This window comes from Hyperolius riggenbachi, chromosome 11, assembly GCF_040937935.1.
Source record: "Hyperolius riggenbachi isolate aHypRig1 chromosome 11, aHypRig1.pri, whole genome shotgun sequence".
Taxonomy (NCBI): Eukaryota; Metazoa; Chordata; class Amphibia; order Anura; family Hyperoliidae; genus Hyperolius; species Hyperolius riggenbachi.
The window spans coordinates 135,999,306-136,020,852 of NC_090656.1; the positions used below are offsets into that span (position 1 = coordinate 135,999,306).

Below are 21,547 nucleotides of genomic sequence, written 5' to 3' on the forward strand. Positions count from 1 at the left end.
GGTGAAGGGGTGCAGGTACTGGATGTCATGTGGCTGTTTGATGCAAGTACTAAGTGCCATATAGAGGGTGAATGTGAGTATTTGAAGTATTGGGTGCAGTGTGTGGATGGCATAGTTGCTGCTAGGGAAGATAGAGGTCAATGTGGTTGCTGCAGTGGGGGTAAGGGTCAGTGTGGGAGCTGGGGAAGGGTAGGTCAGTGTGCGTGCTGGGGGAGGTAGAGGCCAGTATGGGTGCTGGAGGAAAGGGAGGTCACTGTGCGTGCTTGGGAGAGGTCACTGTGGGTCTTGGGGAGGTAGAGGTCAGTGAGGGTGCTGGAGGAAGGGGAGGTCCCTGTGGGTGCTGGGAGAGGTCAGTGTGGTTACTGGAGGAGAGAAAAGTCATTGTGGGTGCTGGGTGTAGGGAGAGGTTGCTGTGAGTGCTGGGGGGGGGGGGGGAGGTAGAAGTCAGTGTGGGTGCTGGGGGAGGGAAAGGACACTGTGGGTGCTGGGGGAGGTAGAAGTCAGTGTGGGTGCTGGGGGAAGGGGAGGTCACTGTGGGTGCTGGGGGAAGGGGAGGTCACTGTGGGTGCTGGGAGAGGTCAGTGTGGTTACTGGAGGAGAGAAAAGTCATTTTGGATGTTGGGTGTTGGGAGAGGTCATTGTGGGGGGTGCATGACATATCAGCGCCGCTCAGTTTGGCGCAGGGAGAGACGAATGACGGCTCTCCCTGCTGCCACTACCAACTCCGAGGCGGCGTCAAATACTATTCCCCCTCTGAGTTGTTGCAACTCGGAGGGAGATGTAATTTGGGGTCTGGCAGCCGCCAGAGGGGGGGTGCCTGGGAACCCAGAGCACCCCCCTCTGCACATGCCTGATTTGGACAAGGTTTCATTGTGATCAAAGTCCTTTTCAATTGTCTTATTTGATAGCTTCTGACATTTCTTTGCTAAGTGTGCTCAGAGAAGGCTGAATCCATGTCCACCAACTGCATTTATCCAAACTGAGGAATGATTCACTCCTTTCTTTATAGAACAAACAAACAAACTAAACACAGAACATTTATATTGCGCTTTTCTCCTGGCGGACTCAAAGCGCCAGAGCTGCAGCCACTAGGACGCGCTCTGTAGGCAGTAGCAGTGTTAGGGAGACTTGCCAAAGGTCTCCTACTGAATAGGTGCTGGCTTACTGAACAGGCAGAGCCAAGATTCGAACCCAGGTCTCCTTTGTCAGAGGCAGAGCCCTTAACCATTACACTATCCAGCCACTACCTTCCTGGTTTAAGGTACCATGCAAATCATCATCTCTTGTAGTGATATCAGAAGAGAGTAGAGTGGAGTTTGTGAGGGCCTGAGCCCACTAACGCAGTTATATCCATTTCTGTCCGCTTTTCAGCATCTATAAAATTGATGTGTAACTGAAAAGTGGACACAACTGCGTCAGTGGGCTCAGGCCCTAAAGAATCTCCAGGTTTCTGGAAAGCCAAACGGATCCAAATATCCGCTGCTGAATTCTGTAATGTATAGCACTTCTTTAAACAGGCGGTGGTACAGCTTAAAGTGTACCAGAGACGATAGAACATAAAAGTTTTATACATACCTGGGGCTTCCTCCAGTCCCACGCCGCCATCCTCAGCCTTCTGTATACCAGTTCCTGTAACTTGGGTCAGTCGCAGTCAGTCTGCGTAAGAGAAGTGCGCTCTCTACGTATCTCTCTGGTGGCTGCTGGAGAGATACGTAGAGAGCACACTTCTCTTGCGCAGACTGACTGCGACTGACCCAAGTTATGGGACCTGGTACCGGCGATACAGAAGACTAAGGATGGCGGCATGGGAGTGATCCATGCGGATGGGACTGGAGGAAGCCCTAGGTATGTATAAAACTTTTATGTTCTATTGTCTCTGGTTTTCTTTAAGTAAACTCCGCATTAAACAAGGCACATTTTAAAGGGAACCAGAGAGGATCTAAACAAAAGCTATTATACATACCTGGGGATTCCTCCAGCCCCATACACGCTGATCGATCCCACACCGCCATCCACCGCTGCCCGCATCTAGGAGAACCGGCTCCCGTCGCTGACATCATTGGAGCCGGACTACACAGGAGAAGTGCGCCCTCTACGTCTCTCTCCATACACTGCTGCAGAGATACGCAAAGAGCGCACCTCTGCTACGCTTAGACTGGCTCCGACTGGCGGCAGAGCGGGGTCCCGGTTCTCGTAGTTGCGGGCTGCGCTGGATGGCGGCGTGGGATCGATCAGCGCGTATACGGCTGGAGGAAGCCCCAGGTATGTATAATAGCTTTTGTTTAGATCCTCTCTGGTTCTCTTTAAAAGCAATGAGGGAACAGAAAGAGAAAAAGTGCTGTACAAAATACATTTTCTTTGGTCAGATGTGTTCGCCAGTGCAATGCAGCCTGTTGCCTTGTCTCTCTGAATGCAGCTTTGTCTTATTAAATTTTGGGTTTAGTTTGGACCAAATGTGTTTAAAGGACAACTGAAGTGAGAGGTATATGGAGGCTGCCACATTTATTTCCTTTTAAGCAATACCAGTTGCCTGGCTGTCCTGCTGATCCTCTACCTCTAATACGTTTAGCCATAGACCCTGAACAAACATGCAGCAGATCAGGTGTTACTGGCATCATTGTCAGATCAGATAAGATTAGCTGCATGCTTGTTTTTGGTGTTATTCAAGAAACTACTGCAGCAAAATAGATCAGCAGGACTGCCGGGCAACTGGTATTGTTTAAAAGGAAATAAATATGGCAGCCTCCATATACCTCTCACTACAGTTGTCCTTTAACATGTCTTTAGATGGGATCCTAATCAATAATGTAATGTTAACTTATGTTTCACACTTACCCTCCCCAACTGTGCCTAACACTAACCTCCTTCCTTCTTTTATCTAACAGTAAGCCCCGATCACTTAAGTCGCATCTTCCTATGCCTAACTCTAGTGGCATGTCATAGCCGATTGAACGCCACTTGCTCACCCTGCCACAATCTTCATTATCATCGGAAGTTCACACAGTAGCAAACTTCATATGCTGCTTGGTGGCCACTGTTCTCTGTCATTATATGAAGTTTGGCTGCTCAGTAGTAATGTCCACCGCTGCCACCAAAACTGTCTGGAATTCGTCTATATATTAGCCAAACCCTGGGGCCCAAGTTTCGGCTCCTGCCGCTAAGCACCAAAATTACTCAGTAGGTGCCACCATTGCTGCAAATTGTGGTCCATGGTGGCGCGATGTATTGGGATAAATCAATCCTTATTTAAAGTGATCCTGTAGGGGACAAAAGTGCCCCTCGGGGGTACTTACCTTGAGAGGGTGAAGCCTCTGGATCTTAAAGAGGCCTCCCTGTCCTCCTCAGCAGAGGTGATCCAGTGCTGGGACACCCAGAAGTCCTCATGTTAGTGCTTGTCACTGCTGCATGCAGGTGCTCTAGCAACTTTCTGTTCGGGCTCCAGCAGAAATAGCCGAGCCTGATAGGGTCTGCTCTACTTTGCAGGTGCGAGCCATCTGCCCCTGCTCAGTAGAGCGAACCCGAAAGGCTTGTGTATTTCTGCTGGAGCCCAAGCGGAAAGCCATTAGTGCGCATTCACAGGCACGTCACTAATGTTATTTATATTGTTATGATTATTGTGATCGTTCAGGGCTGCCAGCGCTGGATCTGGCTGGCTGGATTCTAACATGGTCTGACAATAACACAGCCTTCTCTATTCATTTAGGAAACCCATACATGATAAGACTCTGCTCAGTTTCATTGCGAGCTGCAATCTCTATAACGATGGAGGATGATAGTTTTAAAAACTATCATTTGCCAAAAACTTAAGCCCTACAGCAGACAGTTCTTTGGTATTTAAAATTGTACATTGAAACATGCTTGTAATCCAAAGCACTCTTATAGGAAAGTGAATTTACCCATAAGGATTAATAAAAAAACTCAGATAATTTATTCCACAAACTATTATTATTATTATTTATTGTATTTATAAAGCGCCAACATATTACGCAGCATATTATAGAAAAATATGTAATAAAAAATTACGTACTGTAGAAAGTGATAGTATAACTAACTTATTTTTTTTTTTGTATGGCTACTATTGAGTATTTTACTGAAATGTGACATTGTACTGTTCCTACACTCAGATTAAAGGGATACTGTAGGGGGGTCGGGGGAAAATGAGCTGAACTTACCCGGGGCTTCTAATGGTCCCCCGCAGACATCCTGTGCCCGCACAGCCACTCACCGATGCTCCGGCCCCGCCTCCGGTTCACTTCTGGAATTTCTGACTTTTAAGTCAGAAAACCACTCCGCCTGCGTTGCCGTGTCCTCGATCCTGCTGATGGCACCAGGAGCATACTGCGCAGACACAGACCATACTGGGCTTCTGCTATACACTCCTGGTGACATCGGCGGGAGCGGGGACACGGCAACGCAGGCGCAGTGGTTTTCTGACTTTAAAGTCAGAAATTCCAGAAGTGAACTGGAGGCGGGGCCGGAGCATCGGTGAGTGGCTGCGCCAACACAGGATGTCTGCGGGGGACCATTAGAAGCCCCGGGTAAGTTCAGCTTATTTTCCCCCGACCCCCCTACAGTATCCCTTTAAGTACAATGTAGTGCAATCCTGCAGTGTCAAAGGGTCGAGAACCATCAGCTCAGTTGTGATGACACATGTATACATTCTTTACTTGTATATCAAAATTTAGCTTAAAGTATAAAGTATATTGAAGTTAAAATTTCATGAACATTTTTGCTTGTCTTGCAAAGTCCTCTTAAACCAAGACTGAAGCAAGTGACTAATGCTGCTAGCTCACATTTCAAGATTCTAAGGATCTGTGAAGCACTGTAAGGATTGTGAAAATAAAAATGAAATAGTATAGCTTGGTGCAGTTTGCATTAGAAGATATTAGCCTTTACGGTAATAATTAATTTGCATTTTCGTACTAATAGTTCTTGTACATGCATATTAAAGATGGAGTATATTTTGTTTAGTGTGTACTTCTGGGCCTTGTGGTTCTCTCTTCATCTAATAACCTAATCACTGAAAGATTCTCCATAGTGTTCAGCAATTACTTAAATGCTCCATCGTTATTTTTAAAGGTTTTAAACCTTCACCTATTGGTCAAACTAATGTCTGCACAATAGCTTCTGCCTTCGTAATGATCCTAACATCTGTCATGCTTTTAGGTACTTGCTTTCATATGTATACAGTCTTTACTTCTCTTTATAGCATGGATTATAATGTAGAATCTGTATTTCTCTGCACACAAGGACACAGACGTGTAGAGTCTATGTGTGCCAGCATACACTGTATCTATCATTTGCATTCCATTTGCATTTCAGTCAGTATTACCTGTACAGTCACTGATCGTGCAAGCCGAAGCCTAGAGATTTTAGAAAGGGAATCAAAGGGCCCCCTTAAAGGATACCCGAAGAGATATGTGACATGATGAGATAGACAAGGGTACATACAGTGCCTAGCACACAAATAACTGTGCTGTGCCTTTTTTTTCTTTCTCTGCCTGAAAGAGTTAAATATCAGGTATGTATCAGGTATGTAAGTGTCTGACTCAGTCCTGACTCAGACAGGAAGTGACTACAGTGTGACCCTCACTGATTAGAAATTCCAACTATAAAACACTTTCCTAGCAGAAAATGGCTTCTGAGAGCAGGAAAGAAATAAAAGGATCAATAGTTCATAGATTTTAGCTCTGGCATACTTCAATGAGTGTGTCATTGAGCAAAAACAATAAAACAGTTAAAACTTAAAAAGTAGATTTAAAAATAAAATAAAACCGTGGAATATTTAAAAAAGTCATTTTTAGGAGAAGGAAGATAGATACAATTGTTTATTTCATTAGTTTATTTTCACTTCGGGGGTCCTTTAACATTGGCTGTGAATTCATAATTAGGGCTAAGCCTCAGTCAACCTTCAGTTAGAAGAAGTTACACACACAGACAGGGTCAGGTCTGCACAATCTATTCCCTAATTCACAAGGTCTTAAGAGCATCCTTTATATAGGATTCAAGTCATGTGATATGAGTTGCAATACATATTTGCATAGAGTACACACTTTCTTTCAACACAGAAACTTAGTTGTGGCTACCAGTTTATAAGGTATTGTGTAAAGAGACTCTGTAACAAAAATGTCATCCTTTTTTCTATTATCCTACAAGTTCCTAAACCTATTCTAATGTGCTCTGGATTACCGCAGCACTTTCTACTATCACCATCTCTGTAATAAATCAACGTATCTCTTTCCTGTCGGATTAGTCGCCCAGTGTCTGGAAGGCTGCCAACTCTTCAGTGTTGTTGATCTTTTATGCATGTCCCCCCCTCCAGGCCCCCTCTATGCACACTCCCGTGTGTGTTATTTAGATTAGGCAGCCTCTCTGCCCTCTTGTCAGTGAGAGAAGAGAGCTGATAAATCATCCTCTGTTAGGCTGTGAAAGGAGATAGCTGGGCTGTCACATACTGAGGAATTACAGACATCGGCAGAGCTGTCTGCAGGAAAACAAATCAGCCTGTTACTCTTCAGTGGATGAGAGCTGCAGGGGGAGGAAGGTAAACGCACAAATGATCTCTTGAGATTCAAAAGGAAGGCTGTATACAGCCTGCTTGTGTATGGATGTATTTTCTATGTGTGGACATACTGTACATCAACCTACTTCCGGTTTTGGTGGCCATTTTGTCTGTTTATAAACAAACTTTTTAAACCTGTTTTTGACTACTTTTAATGCGGCGGGGAGTGGCAAAATTGTGACAGAGGGGAACAGGAGATGTCCCCTAACACACTGCTATGTTTACTTTTGTGCGATTTTTAACAATACAGATTCTCTTTAAAGTGTACATCAAAGAAAGTCTGTAGAGAATGCTATACCCTGTTTTGTTATAGTACTTTATTTAGGGTAGTAGTCTTTCCAATTACACAGAAATGTTAATCAAACGGCTAATACTATTCAATAGTGAGGAAAAACAGGAAATTATTTGATCAGGCAAGAAAACAAAAACTGTACACAGACAGACAAGCCAATCTGGTTTCATACTGACAGACAATTTTCAGTACATCTGTTCAGTTGACCTTTGATATTGAAATGAGTTATTAGACAGCTTAAATATATTTTCATCATACAGAATTGTAAATATAAGAATTGTACATTTCCCCAACATCACAAATTGGGTAAATCTGTTGAATTGAAGCAGCATTAAAGAAACCATTTTCCATTTTGGTCAAGATTTTACTGTGAAGTGTCCCCTCCATTATTACTCCATAGGTTCAAATTTAAAGCGTACCTGAAGTGACATGTAACATGATGAAATAAAAATTGGTACCTATAGTATTAGTCTTAATAAGCAATTGTCTGATGTCCCTTTCTATTTTCCAGTACAGCAACATTTAACAAAAAAATCGAGTTGTTATCTATGTGAATCTTGTCAAATTCAGTCTGGTTTTCCTGAAAAGCAAATAGAAGCCAAAAGACTACTTTTGTTTTCAAAACCATTTTGATTAACCCCCTTGGCGGTATGAAACATCCTGCCAGGGGGCAGCGCAGCAGTTTTTTTTTATTTAGTTTTTTTTAAAATCATGTAGCGAGCCCAGGGCTCGCTACATGATAGCCGCTGCTCAGCGGCATCCCCCCGCCCGCTTCGATCGCCTTCGGCGATCTCCGATCAGGAAATCCCGTTCAAAGAATGGGATTTCCTGGAGGGCTTCCCCCGTCGCCATGGCGACGGGGCGGGATGACGTCAGCAACGTCGGGACGTCATTGGGACTCCAGATCCACCCCTCGGCGCTGCCTGGCACTGATTAGCCAGGCAGCGCACGGGGTCTGGGGGGGGGGGGCGCGCGCCGCAACAAATACCGGCGATCGGGCGCGCGGCGGCGGCGATTGGGGTGCTGGCGCAGCTAGCAAAGTGCTAGCTAAAAAAAATTATTTAAATCGGCCCAGCAGGGCCTGAGCGGCACCCTCCGGCGGCTTACCCCGTGTCACACACGGGGTTACCGCTAAGGAGGTTAAGTGGTATACAGTATAAGTACAAAAATTGCAAGTTTGTGACTTGTTGTAAAAACCACCATTTTTATTGAACAAGCATATACAAATATGAGACTCATTTTTATTTTACTAATGTTTAAATTACCATTTCTACTACACATAAAATTATTTCATAATAATTTATTTTCAGGTTTTCTTTAAGCTCATGGTGTTATGAGGACAAGTGTTATGGGCACACAGACACCATTGACAAGTGAGCAGAGGGTCTTATCCTTCCCCACTCTTAAACTGGAAAACAGAATACCCAAGTAGCTTATTGTGACCTAGAGCCACTAGCAGCAGACCAAGAGAGACTGAAAAGCCCTCCTGCCAAAAAGCAATGTTCAGTTCAATTTGCCTTCTTAAAACAGAAGGTATTTGCAATAATTCAGCTTTAAGTGAGCAACTGTGGTTTCCCATGATGCATCACTCTCGAAAATGCAAATTATCTCCTTTCGCCTCTGAAGCCACACATCTGATGGTGTATAGCAAGCTTATCATTTTTAAAGCTGAATTATCTTACATTCTTTTTTAAGAAGGCAAATTACACTGAGTTAAACTGGAAAAAGGACAGGGAAGTTGTGTTTAGCAAATTGCCTGGCTCACGCTGTAACATAGTGAGGGTGGATGAAAACTTGTTTACTTATTAAATAGGTGTGCGAAGTCACCCACATACACACCCATAGCTAGAACTTTTGTTTAAAGGGAACCTTAACTGAGGGGGGAGAAAAGAGTTTAACTCACCTGGGGTTTCTACCAGCCCACTGCAGACGTCCTGTACTCGCAAAACCTATCCACCAGTCTCCCGCAGCGAGCTAGTTTCATTTCTGGCCAGTCGGTGACGACTGTGCCTGTGTGCGGCCCTGGCCGCGCGCATCCTCAGTCATGCTCCTGTAGCCATCCTGTGTATTTGCAATATGAGATTTCTTGTACTGCGCATGCGCAGGATGACGGCGGCGACGTGAGCTTGGTTAGTCGGTTGAAATTAAACTAACTCACTGCGGGGGGACATGATAATTTGTATTATATTTCAGAATCTATGTAACTACTTGTTCATGTACTACTGCATGATGATGACATAATACTGTAACAAAGGAAACAAACACATTTCAAATGTGGGAAATAAAAAAGCTAAAATATTGATAGATCCTAATTTCCTCCTTAGCAACTACAGCTCCCTGCTCATTACCAGCTAGTCTAAGCCACTCCCTCTTCAGTCACATGAGCATGCAGGGAGGAGAGTGATCGCTCTGTCAGCTGATGCCTTGTTTCTCTACTATCAAGTCTGCTAACCTCAACTAAGGGGATGTGGCTTTACAATGCCGGGGGATCCTGGTAAATAAGTAGTTGATGATTTCTCGATTGGAACAATTTTTTATTTATTTTGAAAAGAACTGCTGTCTTTATTTTTTTTTTTTTTGCTAAACTTTTTTGATGTATAATTTCACATAAAAAAATGTTTTATTAAACGCAAATAATGAACTGAATTATATGGGTAGGTAAAAAACAAACTCTCAGTACCTGAACGTCTTTCTTCCTCTTTGACGAAAACAGCCAGCCTGTCACGCTTTTGTAAAGGGTGTTATTAAATACTTGATTTATTTTTATCAAGAGCGAAGTAGAGAATTCAGGAGCAGAATCTTTTCTGCCTACTGTGGTCTGTTATGTTTGTGGATATACATTTACAGATGTCATTTGTAATTAGGTTTGGTTCATATATTTGGTTGTGTGAATAATTCAATAACTGTTTGTTTTCATTCACTTTCCCTAGTGAAATAAATGTAGTAACTATAAATATATCTCTTTGTTTCAGCCTTTCCATCTGCTCCACATGGCTACTCCTGTTTCTACCATGACCCACTTGGGTCTAGCCAATTAATAATTCCCTGGTGTGTGTCCGTCATCTTCTGCTGCATTAACCACGCAGGCCTTGCTGTGACTATCCTGTAAACAGAAATGGAGACCAAACTTCCCGTCACTCCTACCAGTCCGTCCTCCCCGGGCCTCTCCCCTGTCTTGGCAGCTGATAAGGTGGATGGTTTTTCCCGTCGATCTCTCCGCCGACCCCGTCAGCGCAGATCACATAGTTCTTCACAGTTCCGCTACCAGAGCAAGCAACAGGAACTGACACCATTACCGCCTCTGAAAGGTAGGCATGATATAGACATACCGTGTGCTGCAAAAATGTTTCAAAGCAGGACTGCTTTCAAAAATATTGCTAGGAATATTTTTCAAAAACCTTAATGTTATGGCTCCCATTGACACTGTACCTGGTGATCACTTTTGGCAGCATATACAAAAGTCTGGACACAAATATGAAATTAATTTGTGCTTTTAATGAAATGGGCTATATACATGTGTGAAAAAAAAACCAATCAACTTTCCAAAAAACACACAGCAAATAGTCCACACACTAACAATATACGCAATATACAATTTTACAATACTCAGGTAATCGTGGTACAGGATCAGATAACAGGAGCAAGGTCAGGAAGCAAGCGGAAGTCATACACAACAGATCAGGATATTGAGTACAGAGTAGAAAACAGAGAGGTGAACCAGCAACAGAAGCCAAGCTAACTGAAGTTCTGGCAATATTGCAAGGAGTGTGACAGTCTTTAATAGGAAGTCCAGGTGATTGATTACAAGCGAACACCTGCTGATCAGGGACAGATGTCTAACTGAGAAACTCCATCTTGTGTTGAAACTAGGAACTGCAGATAAGTTGTAAAGATAGCAGAGCTACCTGTTGGTGACTAGTGGTAACAGCAACAGGTGAAGCAGGGTTCAGCAGTGTTTATAACACTTAAAGTGAACCAGAGACGAAGCACCCTTATGTATTTTACCAAATATATCAGTGTGAGCATTAGAGAAAACACCTACCTGCTCTGTTTCATTCTTCACTGCTCAGCTTGCTTGTTATCAGCCCTGATAAAATCCCAGACTGAGTATTCTGTCTGGCTTTGCTCAAGAATCATTATAGCTGAGTTTGTCTTCTCAAGCCCAAGCCTGTCCCCTTCTGGCTCTGCTACAATGACTCAGCTATAATGATTCCTGAGCAAAGCTAGACTGAATACTCAGTCGGGGATTTTATCAGGGCTGATAACAAGCAGGCTAAGCAGTGAAGAATGAAACAGAGAGCAGGGTAGGGTTTTTCTCTAATGTTCCCACTGATATATATGGTTAAATACATGAGGGCACTTCATCTCTGGTTCACTTTAATGGGCTTGATTCACAAGGCCGTGCTAACTCATAGCACGGCCACGCTATGCTTCGCATAAAACTTTATGTGCGCTATAACAAACGTTTGTGCGTGTTCACGCGGCCCAACGCGCACAGAGGTACGTGTTGTGCCACGTGAACGCGCGCAAATGTTTGTTATAGCGCGCGTAAAGTTTTATGTGCGGTAAACCGCACATGAAGCATAGCGCCGCCGTGCTATGGGTTAGCACGGCTTTGTGAATCAGGCCCAATATGTGTGCGCCTATTTCATACCTTCATGATTATAGTAAATTTTGCCATCTTGGAGTGTTCAGATTCAACAGCTAACTTTAAAAATTATTTCACACAGTATATGGCCTTGTCACTAACTGTCCCTGAAAAGGGCTCACAATGTAATTCCTACCTTAAAACCGAAGGAAGAGACGGATTCCGGCACTCAAAGACCATTGAATCATTATTACAACGGAGCACAAAGGCTGCCCATGTCAACAGCTGTTTCACGCGTTTCCACACCTGCTCAGGGCACCAAGGCACCCTAATTCCTACAATAAACAGCAGTTTTTGATGATAGCCAATTAACTTATCTGCTTGTTTGTTTCAGAGGAAAATGCATACCTCCCAACTTTTTGAGATGTGATAGAGGGACACTTAAGCTACGCCTCTGCCACACCCCTGGCCACACCCCCACCATGCCCCTAGTCACGAATACCATAAAGAATTCATATGAAAAATATGTTGTTTTATAATGCAAACCACACTGGTTCTTTCTATCCTGGTTCATTTTCCTTAATATTAACATATGAAAATAAGATATGTATCAATTTAAATGATGGGAATGAAGTTTAGACATTTAACACACATTTTTTTTAGTAGAGAAATATATATATTTACATAGAAAGAGGGACAAAGTCCTGAAAGAGGGACAAATGAGGAGGAAAGAGGGACAGAGGGACAGGGCTCCCAAAAAGGGACTGTCCCTCCGAAAAAGGGACAGTTGGGAGCTATGGAAAATGGAGTGCCCAGAAGAAACCTATGCAAACACAGGGAAACCATAGAAACTCCATGCAGATTGTTTCCCTAGCCCAGATAAAAATGGTAACCCTTCATTTAATGATGTTGTATTGTTTTTCTGCATATACATGCAGCACACATACATAGAGTTCCCCTTAAAAAGGAAACAAACAAAGTAAACAGTTCCTGTATAAAAAAAATAGGCCTGGTTTCTACAAAGTCCCCGAAAAAATCGCACATAGTCCTTGTCAATCAATGATAGACAGGCTCTAATAGTAGCCTCTGTCATCCAAGTTTGTCTTTCTCAGTTTATTAGATGGGGTTATGTTGGTAAGCTGTCTGGGCTAGGAGTAGCCTGTGGAAAGACGGGCAAGATCTGCCTGGTAGCCTGTGGGTAATCTGAGGGCATTTTGGGATCACTTCAAAACTCAATTTAATAACCTGAGAAAGAGGCACTCGGATGAGGGAGGCTAGCATTGGTACCTTTACTGTATAAAAAGATTAAAAAAAAATATTTATAAAAATATATATTAAAAAGAATATGTAATTTTATTTGTTAAGTTATATTCAGTAAAAATCCTCTTTAAAGGACTTCCGATGTGAAAAGAAAAATCTATATTTTACTCACCTGGGGCTTCTTCAAGCCCCGAGCAACAGTCTCAGTCCCTCGCCGCAGCTCCGGTTGTCCTTGGTGTCCCCGCTGGGTTCACACTTGACTGCTGGATGCCCCAACCCCCCAACAAAGTGAAGTGAGCAGGAAAATCATTTGATCTCCAAGAGAGAGTGCTGTGGGGAAAAATGCTGTGTGACATCATAGCCTATGCAAAACATCACTGGGAGGGTAGGGCTACATACCAGTATACAGCAATATACAGATATAAGAAGCAGTGCTGGCGTTACAACCAGGATAATCAATGAAGCAATGTAAAATATTTTATTATGTTATGAATATTTTTTATGGTATGTTAGGAGTTGTTATGGGTCCCCTTTAACCCAAGACTAGGTTAGCTAAAGGCCAGTTCCCACTAATCCTATCACCAGAGACAGTGACAGGTCAACAATGAAAGATTTAGTGAGGAAGGAAGAGGTGGGAGTAATTTACAAATAAAGCCTGGTTTACACATCCAATCTTGATTGGCCAATTTTACCACTTCCAACTAATACAACATCCAACAGATTTTTAATACGTTAAACAAATTGTGGAGGTAAGCTCACAAACTACGGTACATGTAATTGGTAAAATTGGCCAATCATGATTGGACGTGCAGAAATAGGGTAAAAACAGAAGCGCCAAAAAGGATAACATACACTAAAAGCTGTTTGAAATGGGAGGTAGTGGTGTACTTACCTCCCAACAGAAGAAACAAATAATCAGATTCAGGAAAACACAATACAATCTTTACTAATGTGGTATGAAACTCAGCATTTCTTCTTTGCTCTAAAAGATTATTTACAGCCTTAAAGTGTACCAGAGACTTAGTAAAGTAAAGATTTGATACTTACCTGGGGCTTCCTTCTGCCCCATAAGCACGTCTGAGTCCTCACATGGTTTGCCATTCAGCCGCAATCAGCCCTGGTAACTAGCTAAGTTGCGTCAGTCGGGGTCTTCTGCGCATGCGTGGGAGGTCTGCGCATGCGCTGAAGACCCGGACCGACACAACTGAGCTGAACAGCAGACCGTGGGAGAACAGTGTGGGACTCATATGTGCTTATGGGGTGCGAGGAAGCCCAGGGTAAGTATCAAATCTTTACTTTACTACATCTCTGGTTTACTTTCAACCTACTACTACAAAAATAAATGTGTAGCAGAACAGCATTCAAACAGCTAAACACAGCACTTTTGTTCTTCAGTGGAAAGTTCCTTGCTCCATCAGCTTCTGGTCGCATGCAATGAGGTGATAACATTATCTTTGTTTACATTCATTTGTCAGATACATTTAGTAAACATTAGCAAAGTGCTGCAACTCTGCTCTCTCTGATTCTAGTATGTGTGCAGTTGAGAAGTGATCACTTGCTAGATGTATAAATACAGCAGCTATGCAATAAAATAAATAATTGCACTAAAATGCAATGGCAGCTTTCAGAGCAGATAAACCTTACTTTGGGAATTCATAATTTGTAAACAGACAATATTACTTGTGCAAAAAGCAAATATGGTAACTGTAATAAAATGGGTAATGGGTAACTGTAATTAAATGTAATGTAATGGGTAATAAAAAGTAGGAAAACGCATTTTTGTTGAATGTTATGTCAGAGTTCTATCCCTCTAACATATGCTCCGCTTTTTAGGCTCAGGTTCTGTTGAAGGCTTAAAGTGATCCTTAAGTCAACTGAAAAAAATGAGATTTACTCACCTGGGGCTTCCCTCAGCCCCCAGCAGCCTATCGGTGCCCTCGCAGCTCCGCTCCGATGTCCCAGGACCCGCCGGCGAGCACTTCCGGTTTGGCCGTCACCGGCCGACAGGCATGGGAACGCGAGTGATTGTTCGCGTTCCCAGCCTGTATATCGCCCCCTATGCTGCTATAGCGGCCAGGAGGCTGCAATAGCAGCATAGGGGGCGATATACAGGCTGGGAACGCGAACAATCACTCGCGTTCCCATGCCTGTCGGCCGGTGACGGCCAAACCGGAAGTGCTCGCCGGCGGGTCCTGGGACATCGGAGCGGAGCTGCGAGGGCACCGATAGGCTGCTGGGGGCTGAGGGAAGCCCCAGGTGAGTAAATCTCATTTTTTTCAGTTGACTTAAGGTTCACTTTAAGTTTTACTCTATACCTAGATGTGAAAATGTATAATGTCTTTACTAGTTTACTTTATTTTACAGGACTTAGATGTGGGTGCATTTTAAAGACCCGTTCTAACTTGGGCGATTAAAGGGTCATTACTGCTAATCGCCAAAGCGATAGCACTTTTTAAAGTGCTATTGCAATATTAACCTATGGCAGTGATCTCAGTGACGCGATTGCCGCAGGTGTTTTATGATTAGCAGCAATCGCAAAACGTGTTCCCTGCAGCATTCTGCCGTGATTCTGAAACAAACGCGATACAGTGCTTATAAAAGCGTTGATTGCGATCGCTCTGAATTGCGAGAGTGTACAGTGATTTTACCGTGCTAATCGCAGTAAAATCACCTGCGCAAAGCGGTAGTGCTAAGCGCTTAGATATTCCTCCCCAAAAAAGACAAAATAGACCGCCTATTGCATTCATTAAGGCATACTGCAAGAAATCTGCAGGTTTGTTGATGTGACTTGGAATTATATTTAAGAATTGTATTTTTTACAGGTGCATTTTTCTTAAAAATGTATCTTTTTTGCAAAAATCCGAGATTTGAGAGCCTTTGCTATACACGATACCCCCTGTATATGATGTGCAGTAAATCTAATAACAGCTTAAATTTATGAAGGATGTTATGATCTTTAAGGCACAATTTTTCTATAGCCATAATACTGTCAATCTGTAATGCCGACTTATTTATTTATTGTATTTATAAAGCGCCAACATATTACACAGCGCTGGACATTAATTTAGGTTACAGACAATATTTAGGGGTGACATACAGCAATATGACAATACAGAAATACAAGAAAACCAGATCACACAGCACAGTATGAGTACAAAGTAAAGCTTAGTCAGTCACTGGGTGGAGCATGGAGATTAGGCAAGTTAAGGTCCGTACACACGCCTGATCAAAGGCAACGACGGGTCCGTCAGCAACCTTCTGCTGGGCGTGTTTTCAGCAGACAGTACAGCGTGTGTACAGTCTGTCGGTGGACTGATAAGGCTGGTTCTGAGCGATCCGCCCGGCGGGCTTGAGAGGTAGGGCGAATTTTAGTGTGGTTAACAGTGACATGCACATCTGGGAGGTTCAGGGATGACCGGGGTGGGAAGATCATAAATTCCGTTTTGTCTAGATTTAGTTTCAGAAACCTAGCGGACATCCAGGAGGAGATGGCTGATAGGCAGGAGGAGACCTTGTCCATGGTAGTGGTGGATTTGGGTGTCATCTGCATACAGACGATAGTTAAAACCCATGGAGGAGATAACCTTGCCAATGGAGGATGTGTACAGGGAGAACAGTAGGGGGCCAAGGACCGAGCCTTGGGGGACTCCCACTGAGAGGTGGCTGGGGGTGGACGAGGACTCATTGAAGGAGGTCGTGAAGGAGCGGTTGGAGAGTTAGGATGAAAGCCAGGTCAGGGCGAGATCGTGAATGCCCATGGACTGGAGGGACTGGAGGAGTAGGGGATGATCTACTGTGTCAAAAGCTGCTGAAAGGTCAAGGAGGAGGAGGAGAATGGAGTATTTACCTTCAGCTTTAGCTAAGGCAAGGTCATTGACCACTTTGGTGAGAGCCGTTTCGGTTGAGTGGGCAGGCCGAAATCCAGATTGCAGTGGGTCTAGTAGTGAGTTGGCATTGAGGTACTGGGTCAGGCGTTTGTGAACCAGACGCTCAAGGAGTTTTGAGGCAAAGGGGAGGAGGGAGATAGGGCGGTAGTTGGAGGGTAGCGAGGGGTCGAGGGAGGGTTTCTTGAGCAGGGGCAGTACTGTGGCCTGCTTGAAGTCTGAGGGAAAGGTGCCTGTGGATTGTGAGAGGTTAAACAGAGTAGTGAGGACTGGGGCCAAATCTGTGAAGTGAGGCTGAAGTAGATCAGAAGAGATGGGGTCAAGGAGGGGGGGGGGGGGTAGTGGTATGGGAAGTCTGCAGTAGGTGGTTGACTTCCTCAGTGAAGGAGGGGAGGGGAGGATAGGGTGGAGGAGGAGTTGGTTGTGAGGGTGTGAGAGGTGAAGATTGAAGATTGGATATTTCCTGACGGATGGAGACTATTTTGTTGGTGAAGTGGGTGGCTAAATCTGTGGCAGAGAGGGAGGAAACGGAAGGTGGTGGTGGGGAGGAGGGGGGTTAAGCAGGGAGTTGAAGGTGCCAAAAAGACGCCGGGGATTGGAAGCTTGTGCTTGATAAAGTATTCCTGCTTCGCATCAGCAAGGGCAGTGTGGAACTGCTGCAGGGGCCCACGTATCAATGACAGCTAATGGTAAGATAACCAGGGATGAGCAAGATCAGTTTCGTAATAAGCTAAACTGTGTCAGAGTATTCAGGGTTGCAAGCAACTTACCCATTGTGCCACTTCTTGTCGCTGTGTTGCATGCTGAGCACCATGTTCCCAACTTCCGGCTAATGAGGCAGAGTTGTCCGGAATTTGGAGAGCAGGGTACATTGCAGTGGCAAGAGCCAGTGATATGGTAAAGTTAATGATCTCTGCAATGACCCACAACCTTGTATGCACTAGGACAGTTTTGCATTTCACAAAACAATCCTCAATTGTAACGATCGGTGTCAGCACACAGAGAGAATCTGATTATTGGTGATCTGCAGTATCACCAAGAATACAGATATATACCAGATTATTGATGATCTGCAGAATCACCAATAATACAGGTATAACTAACCTCTGGACACCTATATAGTGTAAGCGTTTGGTGCAACAGTAATGACTTTGAGTGGGACCACCCGAGGAGCAGGTGGTCCTTGGCAGTATGGGAAATACCTCCCTCTGGAAAGTACAAAGACCTTTCAGCAGCCTGAGACATCCAAAGGGGTGGAGCCCCAGGCTGAATAGCAGGAAGGCCCTGTGGCTGAGTGACACCTGGAAGGTGGGAGTCACAACAGGTCTGGAAACTAATCTCTCAATGGAGAGGGATCGCTCTCAAGGTCGGCAACACACGGGCAGATAAAGTACAAAGACAGGAGGCTGATTCGGTAACCAGGGGCAGGCAGGGTTGGCAACAGGTACCCAGATATGCGTAGGTACCGAATCAGAAAGCGGGGGGATAGTCAGGAATGCAATAGGTCATAACAGATATCAAACAATGCCTAGTCTTGGGTGTGAGGTCCGTTTTCTCAACACACTGGAACTAGTCTGGAGTATAACACAATGGTAACACAGTATCCCTGGTCTTGGGTGTGAGGTCCGTGGTCTGAACTCCCTGGAACTAGTCTGAGGTATAATATGATGGTACACAATATCCCTAGTCTTGAGTGTGAGGTCCGTGGTCTCAAGACCCTGGAACTAGTCTGAAGTATACCACAATAAAAATACAGAAGTAATCTGGCTCAGTGTGAATTCCCAGGTCCTCCTGGTTCTAACACACTGTGGGATCTGACTATGGTCTGAGTGCTTTCACGTAAGTGTTCGCAACGGCAGACAACTTGAGACTGACCAGCAATAACTATATATAGAGCGGCGCTCCCCGGCGCCACCCACCGCTGATCAGCCAATGACCAACCTGGTCAGCTGATCCCTCCTCGTTTGCCATAAAGGTTCTGCCTCTCAGCGCGCGCGCGCGTATTCCTCAATCTGTGTGCACTAAGAGACCCAGCCACATCAGACGCACACTACTGCGTGCAAACCGCCGGGCTGGACGCGGAATCAGCTGCCTTGCTGTCAGTCCGCGCGGCGGCTTTTCCGCAATCTATTACATCAATCCTCCCTAAAATAACCCTATAATGAATACCAGAGAATTTTTGTTGGTATTGTGAGATTTAGCCACATTAAATATTTTGTATAAAACTTATTTTTGGATAGTAAAACTGAATACATTTATGATTAACAGTGTTTTCATTGACCTTGAGTGTATTTAATTCATGTTATATACTGTAGATTGCCTCTTAGTCCTTCTCATACATGTTAATTAAAGAACTAAAGAATCTCTAAAGAATCTCTTTTCCAAGTTAAATAAGCCTCGTTTGTCTAACATGTCTTGGTAACTGACAGCTGATGACCATTTTAACCTTTTCTAACACAATAGTGTCTTTCCTCTAATTAGTAAACCAAAACTGCAGCCTATACTCCAGATGTGGCCCCAGAAGCACTTTACAGAGATAGACGTATAATGGTATATCATGTTTTTTTCCCCCCATTTTTTGCATCCCAGAATTTAATTTGCTTTAGCTGCTGCTGCCTGGCATTTAATCCAATTTATATAGAGTTCTGCCACTGTCACAACCAACATGCATTACCTTACATTTATTGACATTAAATTTCATCTGCTAAATGTCTGCCCATATAGCCATGCTGTCAAGACCCTTTTGTAGTATGTCCCTGTCGTGCTGAGTGTTGCTAATGCTACATTATTTTGCATCATCTGCTAAGATAGCAGCATTGCTTTCTATTCCATTTACTAGGTCATTAATAAATAAACATGAGGAATTCTCTTAGGCACACTTGCATGCATTTTCTGAAGATGATGGTGTGGTAGGTTGTTTCAAGCATACTGGATATCCTGCCACAGTTCCAATGCAGACTTTGGGTGTCTTTCTTGCTTCTTTCTTGCTCAGCAAGTAATCCCAGACAGGCTCAGTGATGTTGAGATTAGGCCTCTGTGGGGGCTACACCATCTGTTGCATCATTCCTTGTTTTTCTTTTCACTGCAGATACCTCATTATGACTTTGGCTGTGATTTGGGTCTTATATACTGCAGAAAGAAGCTGGGAGAGATCAGACAACTCCCTGATATTATATTATGGACAAAAAATAGCCAGTATTTCTGAGCATTGAAGGCGCTATCAGTTTTGACCAAATTACCACCACCATGTACACATGTGGACAGGCCTCCACTGTGTTTCACTGTTACTCTGGTGGAGATAATAATTTCTAAGGGTCTGCTCACATTGGGCCAAAAATGCTCTGATCCAGTGGGTGAAATCGGAAGGGTAAACGGAAGCTATGTTAAAGTGATGCTGAAGTGAAATTTACAAAGAAAATCAGATACTTGCCTATAGAGAGGGAAGGCCATGGTCCTGTAGGGCATTCCCAGTCCCCTCATTGCAGGCGGATGTTCCCATACTGCGCTTGCGCAAGCTTACATTTGCACGCGCTTGCGCATGTGCACTACGGAGCCGTCGGTCTTTAAGAGCACTCTGAGACACAAGTGTTCCTGAAGATGTTTGAAATGGCAAATTCAAACGGTGGACAGCGGGGAGTCTTCTGACACTGAGAGAGGACCAGGAAGGCTCTATAGGATTCAGAGCCTTCCCTCTCCATAGGTGAGTATGTGACATTTTGTTTTTTTATCAGCTACAGATTGCCAATTTCAATGGAGTGGAACAGAGCGTGAGGAAAGCGCACGTTCCCTACCTGCACTACATTTTACAGAGCCTGCATATGCTGTGCATGCTCCCGGAGTTAGTGCAAGCCTATGGGAAAGGACCCAACAACTTTAGGTGAATTATATCCTAGGTAAAAATATTCCAGTGAAAAGAGAGATTGCATATAGGTTTGAAAATTGCTTTTATTCTGTTTGTATAACTTGGCAATAGGGGTGCTTGACTGCTCTTCTTACCTCCTACCCTCTCCCACTTCATGGATGTAAACAATCCTTGAATGAGCCGAGTGTACATATTTATGGGCACATTGACAATCACTTCAGATTCCTTTTAAAAATGAATATCCTGGTGATGACAACCTCATCATAGCCCCATTGTGATAAACTAGCATTGAGGCAAAAAGGATCTGGCCAATTTAACACATGACTTAAAGGGGCACTACAGCGAAAAACTGTAACATTTAAAATATGTGCAAACATATTCAAATAAGAAGTACATTTCCACTAGGAGCGGTGCGATGCGGCTACATAGCCGCACCGCACCGCGGGTGTGCTGAATCACATGCACGCCAGTGAAAGAGTTTCCACTGCGTGCATGTTGTGCGGTGCGGAGCGATCCGAAAATCTGCAGCATGCTGCAGATTTTCACACGGCCGCATCCGCCCGCAGCCACGTCCCATCTCCTCAATTCACTTCCGCATCGGGAGATGCGGAAGTGATGCAATGGGGCTAGGTAGCCGCATTCGCATCACTTACTAGTGGAAACGGGCCCTTCTTTTTTTCCTATGTTACTGTCACTTACAGTAGGTTGTAGAAATCTGACAGAAGTGACAGGTTTTGGACTAGCCCATCTCTTTATAGGGGATTCTCAGGGATATATTTATTTTCAAAAGCACTAGTGAATGGCAGTTGCTCTGTCCAACTGCCAAAAAACTGTGTAGGGAGCAGGGAAGCTGGCCAGCATCAGGGCCTGTTCAGACTATATGCGTTCCTAGCCGTTTTCAGGGAACGCGTACTGGTACCAAAAACGCATAGAAACGGCTCGTAATGCTTTTTAATGGGGTAGTTCACATGTATGCGTATGAGACGCATACGTTTCTCATCCGCATTGCTGCACGCAGTTCTGTGCGATACGCATAGAAACGGACGCAATGAAAGTCTATGGACGCGTATCAAAAACGCGTACTATTGCGTTTTTAGCG

At 44.1% G+C, this 21,547-nt stretch overlaps 2 protein-coding genes across 6 annotated transcripts in view; one reads left to right on the forward strand and one right to left on the reverse strand.

Moving 5' to 3' along the window:
• LOC137538339 (solute carrier family 22 member 6-A-like) overlaps nt 1-21,547 on the reverse strand; it is a 275,461-nt gene that overhangs the window by 165,647 nt on the left and 88,267 nt on the right. The gene's annotated exons all lie outside the window — the stretch shown is intronic.
• The window catches only part of PPP2R5B (protein phosphatase 2 regulatory subunit B'beta), a 117,642-nt gene that overhangs the window by 13,040 nt on the left and 83,055 nt on the right, over nt 1-21,547 (forward strand). For 2 of the 3 annotated variants that reach the window (XM_068260443.1, XM_068260444.1), the window contains exon 2: nt 9,827-10,162. In XM_068260443.1, coding sequence (XP_068116544.1) covers nt 9,970-10,162 — 193 coding nt within the window. In that variant the 5' untranslated portion in view covers nt 9,827-9,969. Of the gene's footprint in view, nt 1-9,286; nt 9,349-9,826; nt 10,163-21,547 lie in introns of those variants that run through there. The other variant, XM_068260445.1, reaches the window with a different exon arrangement.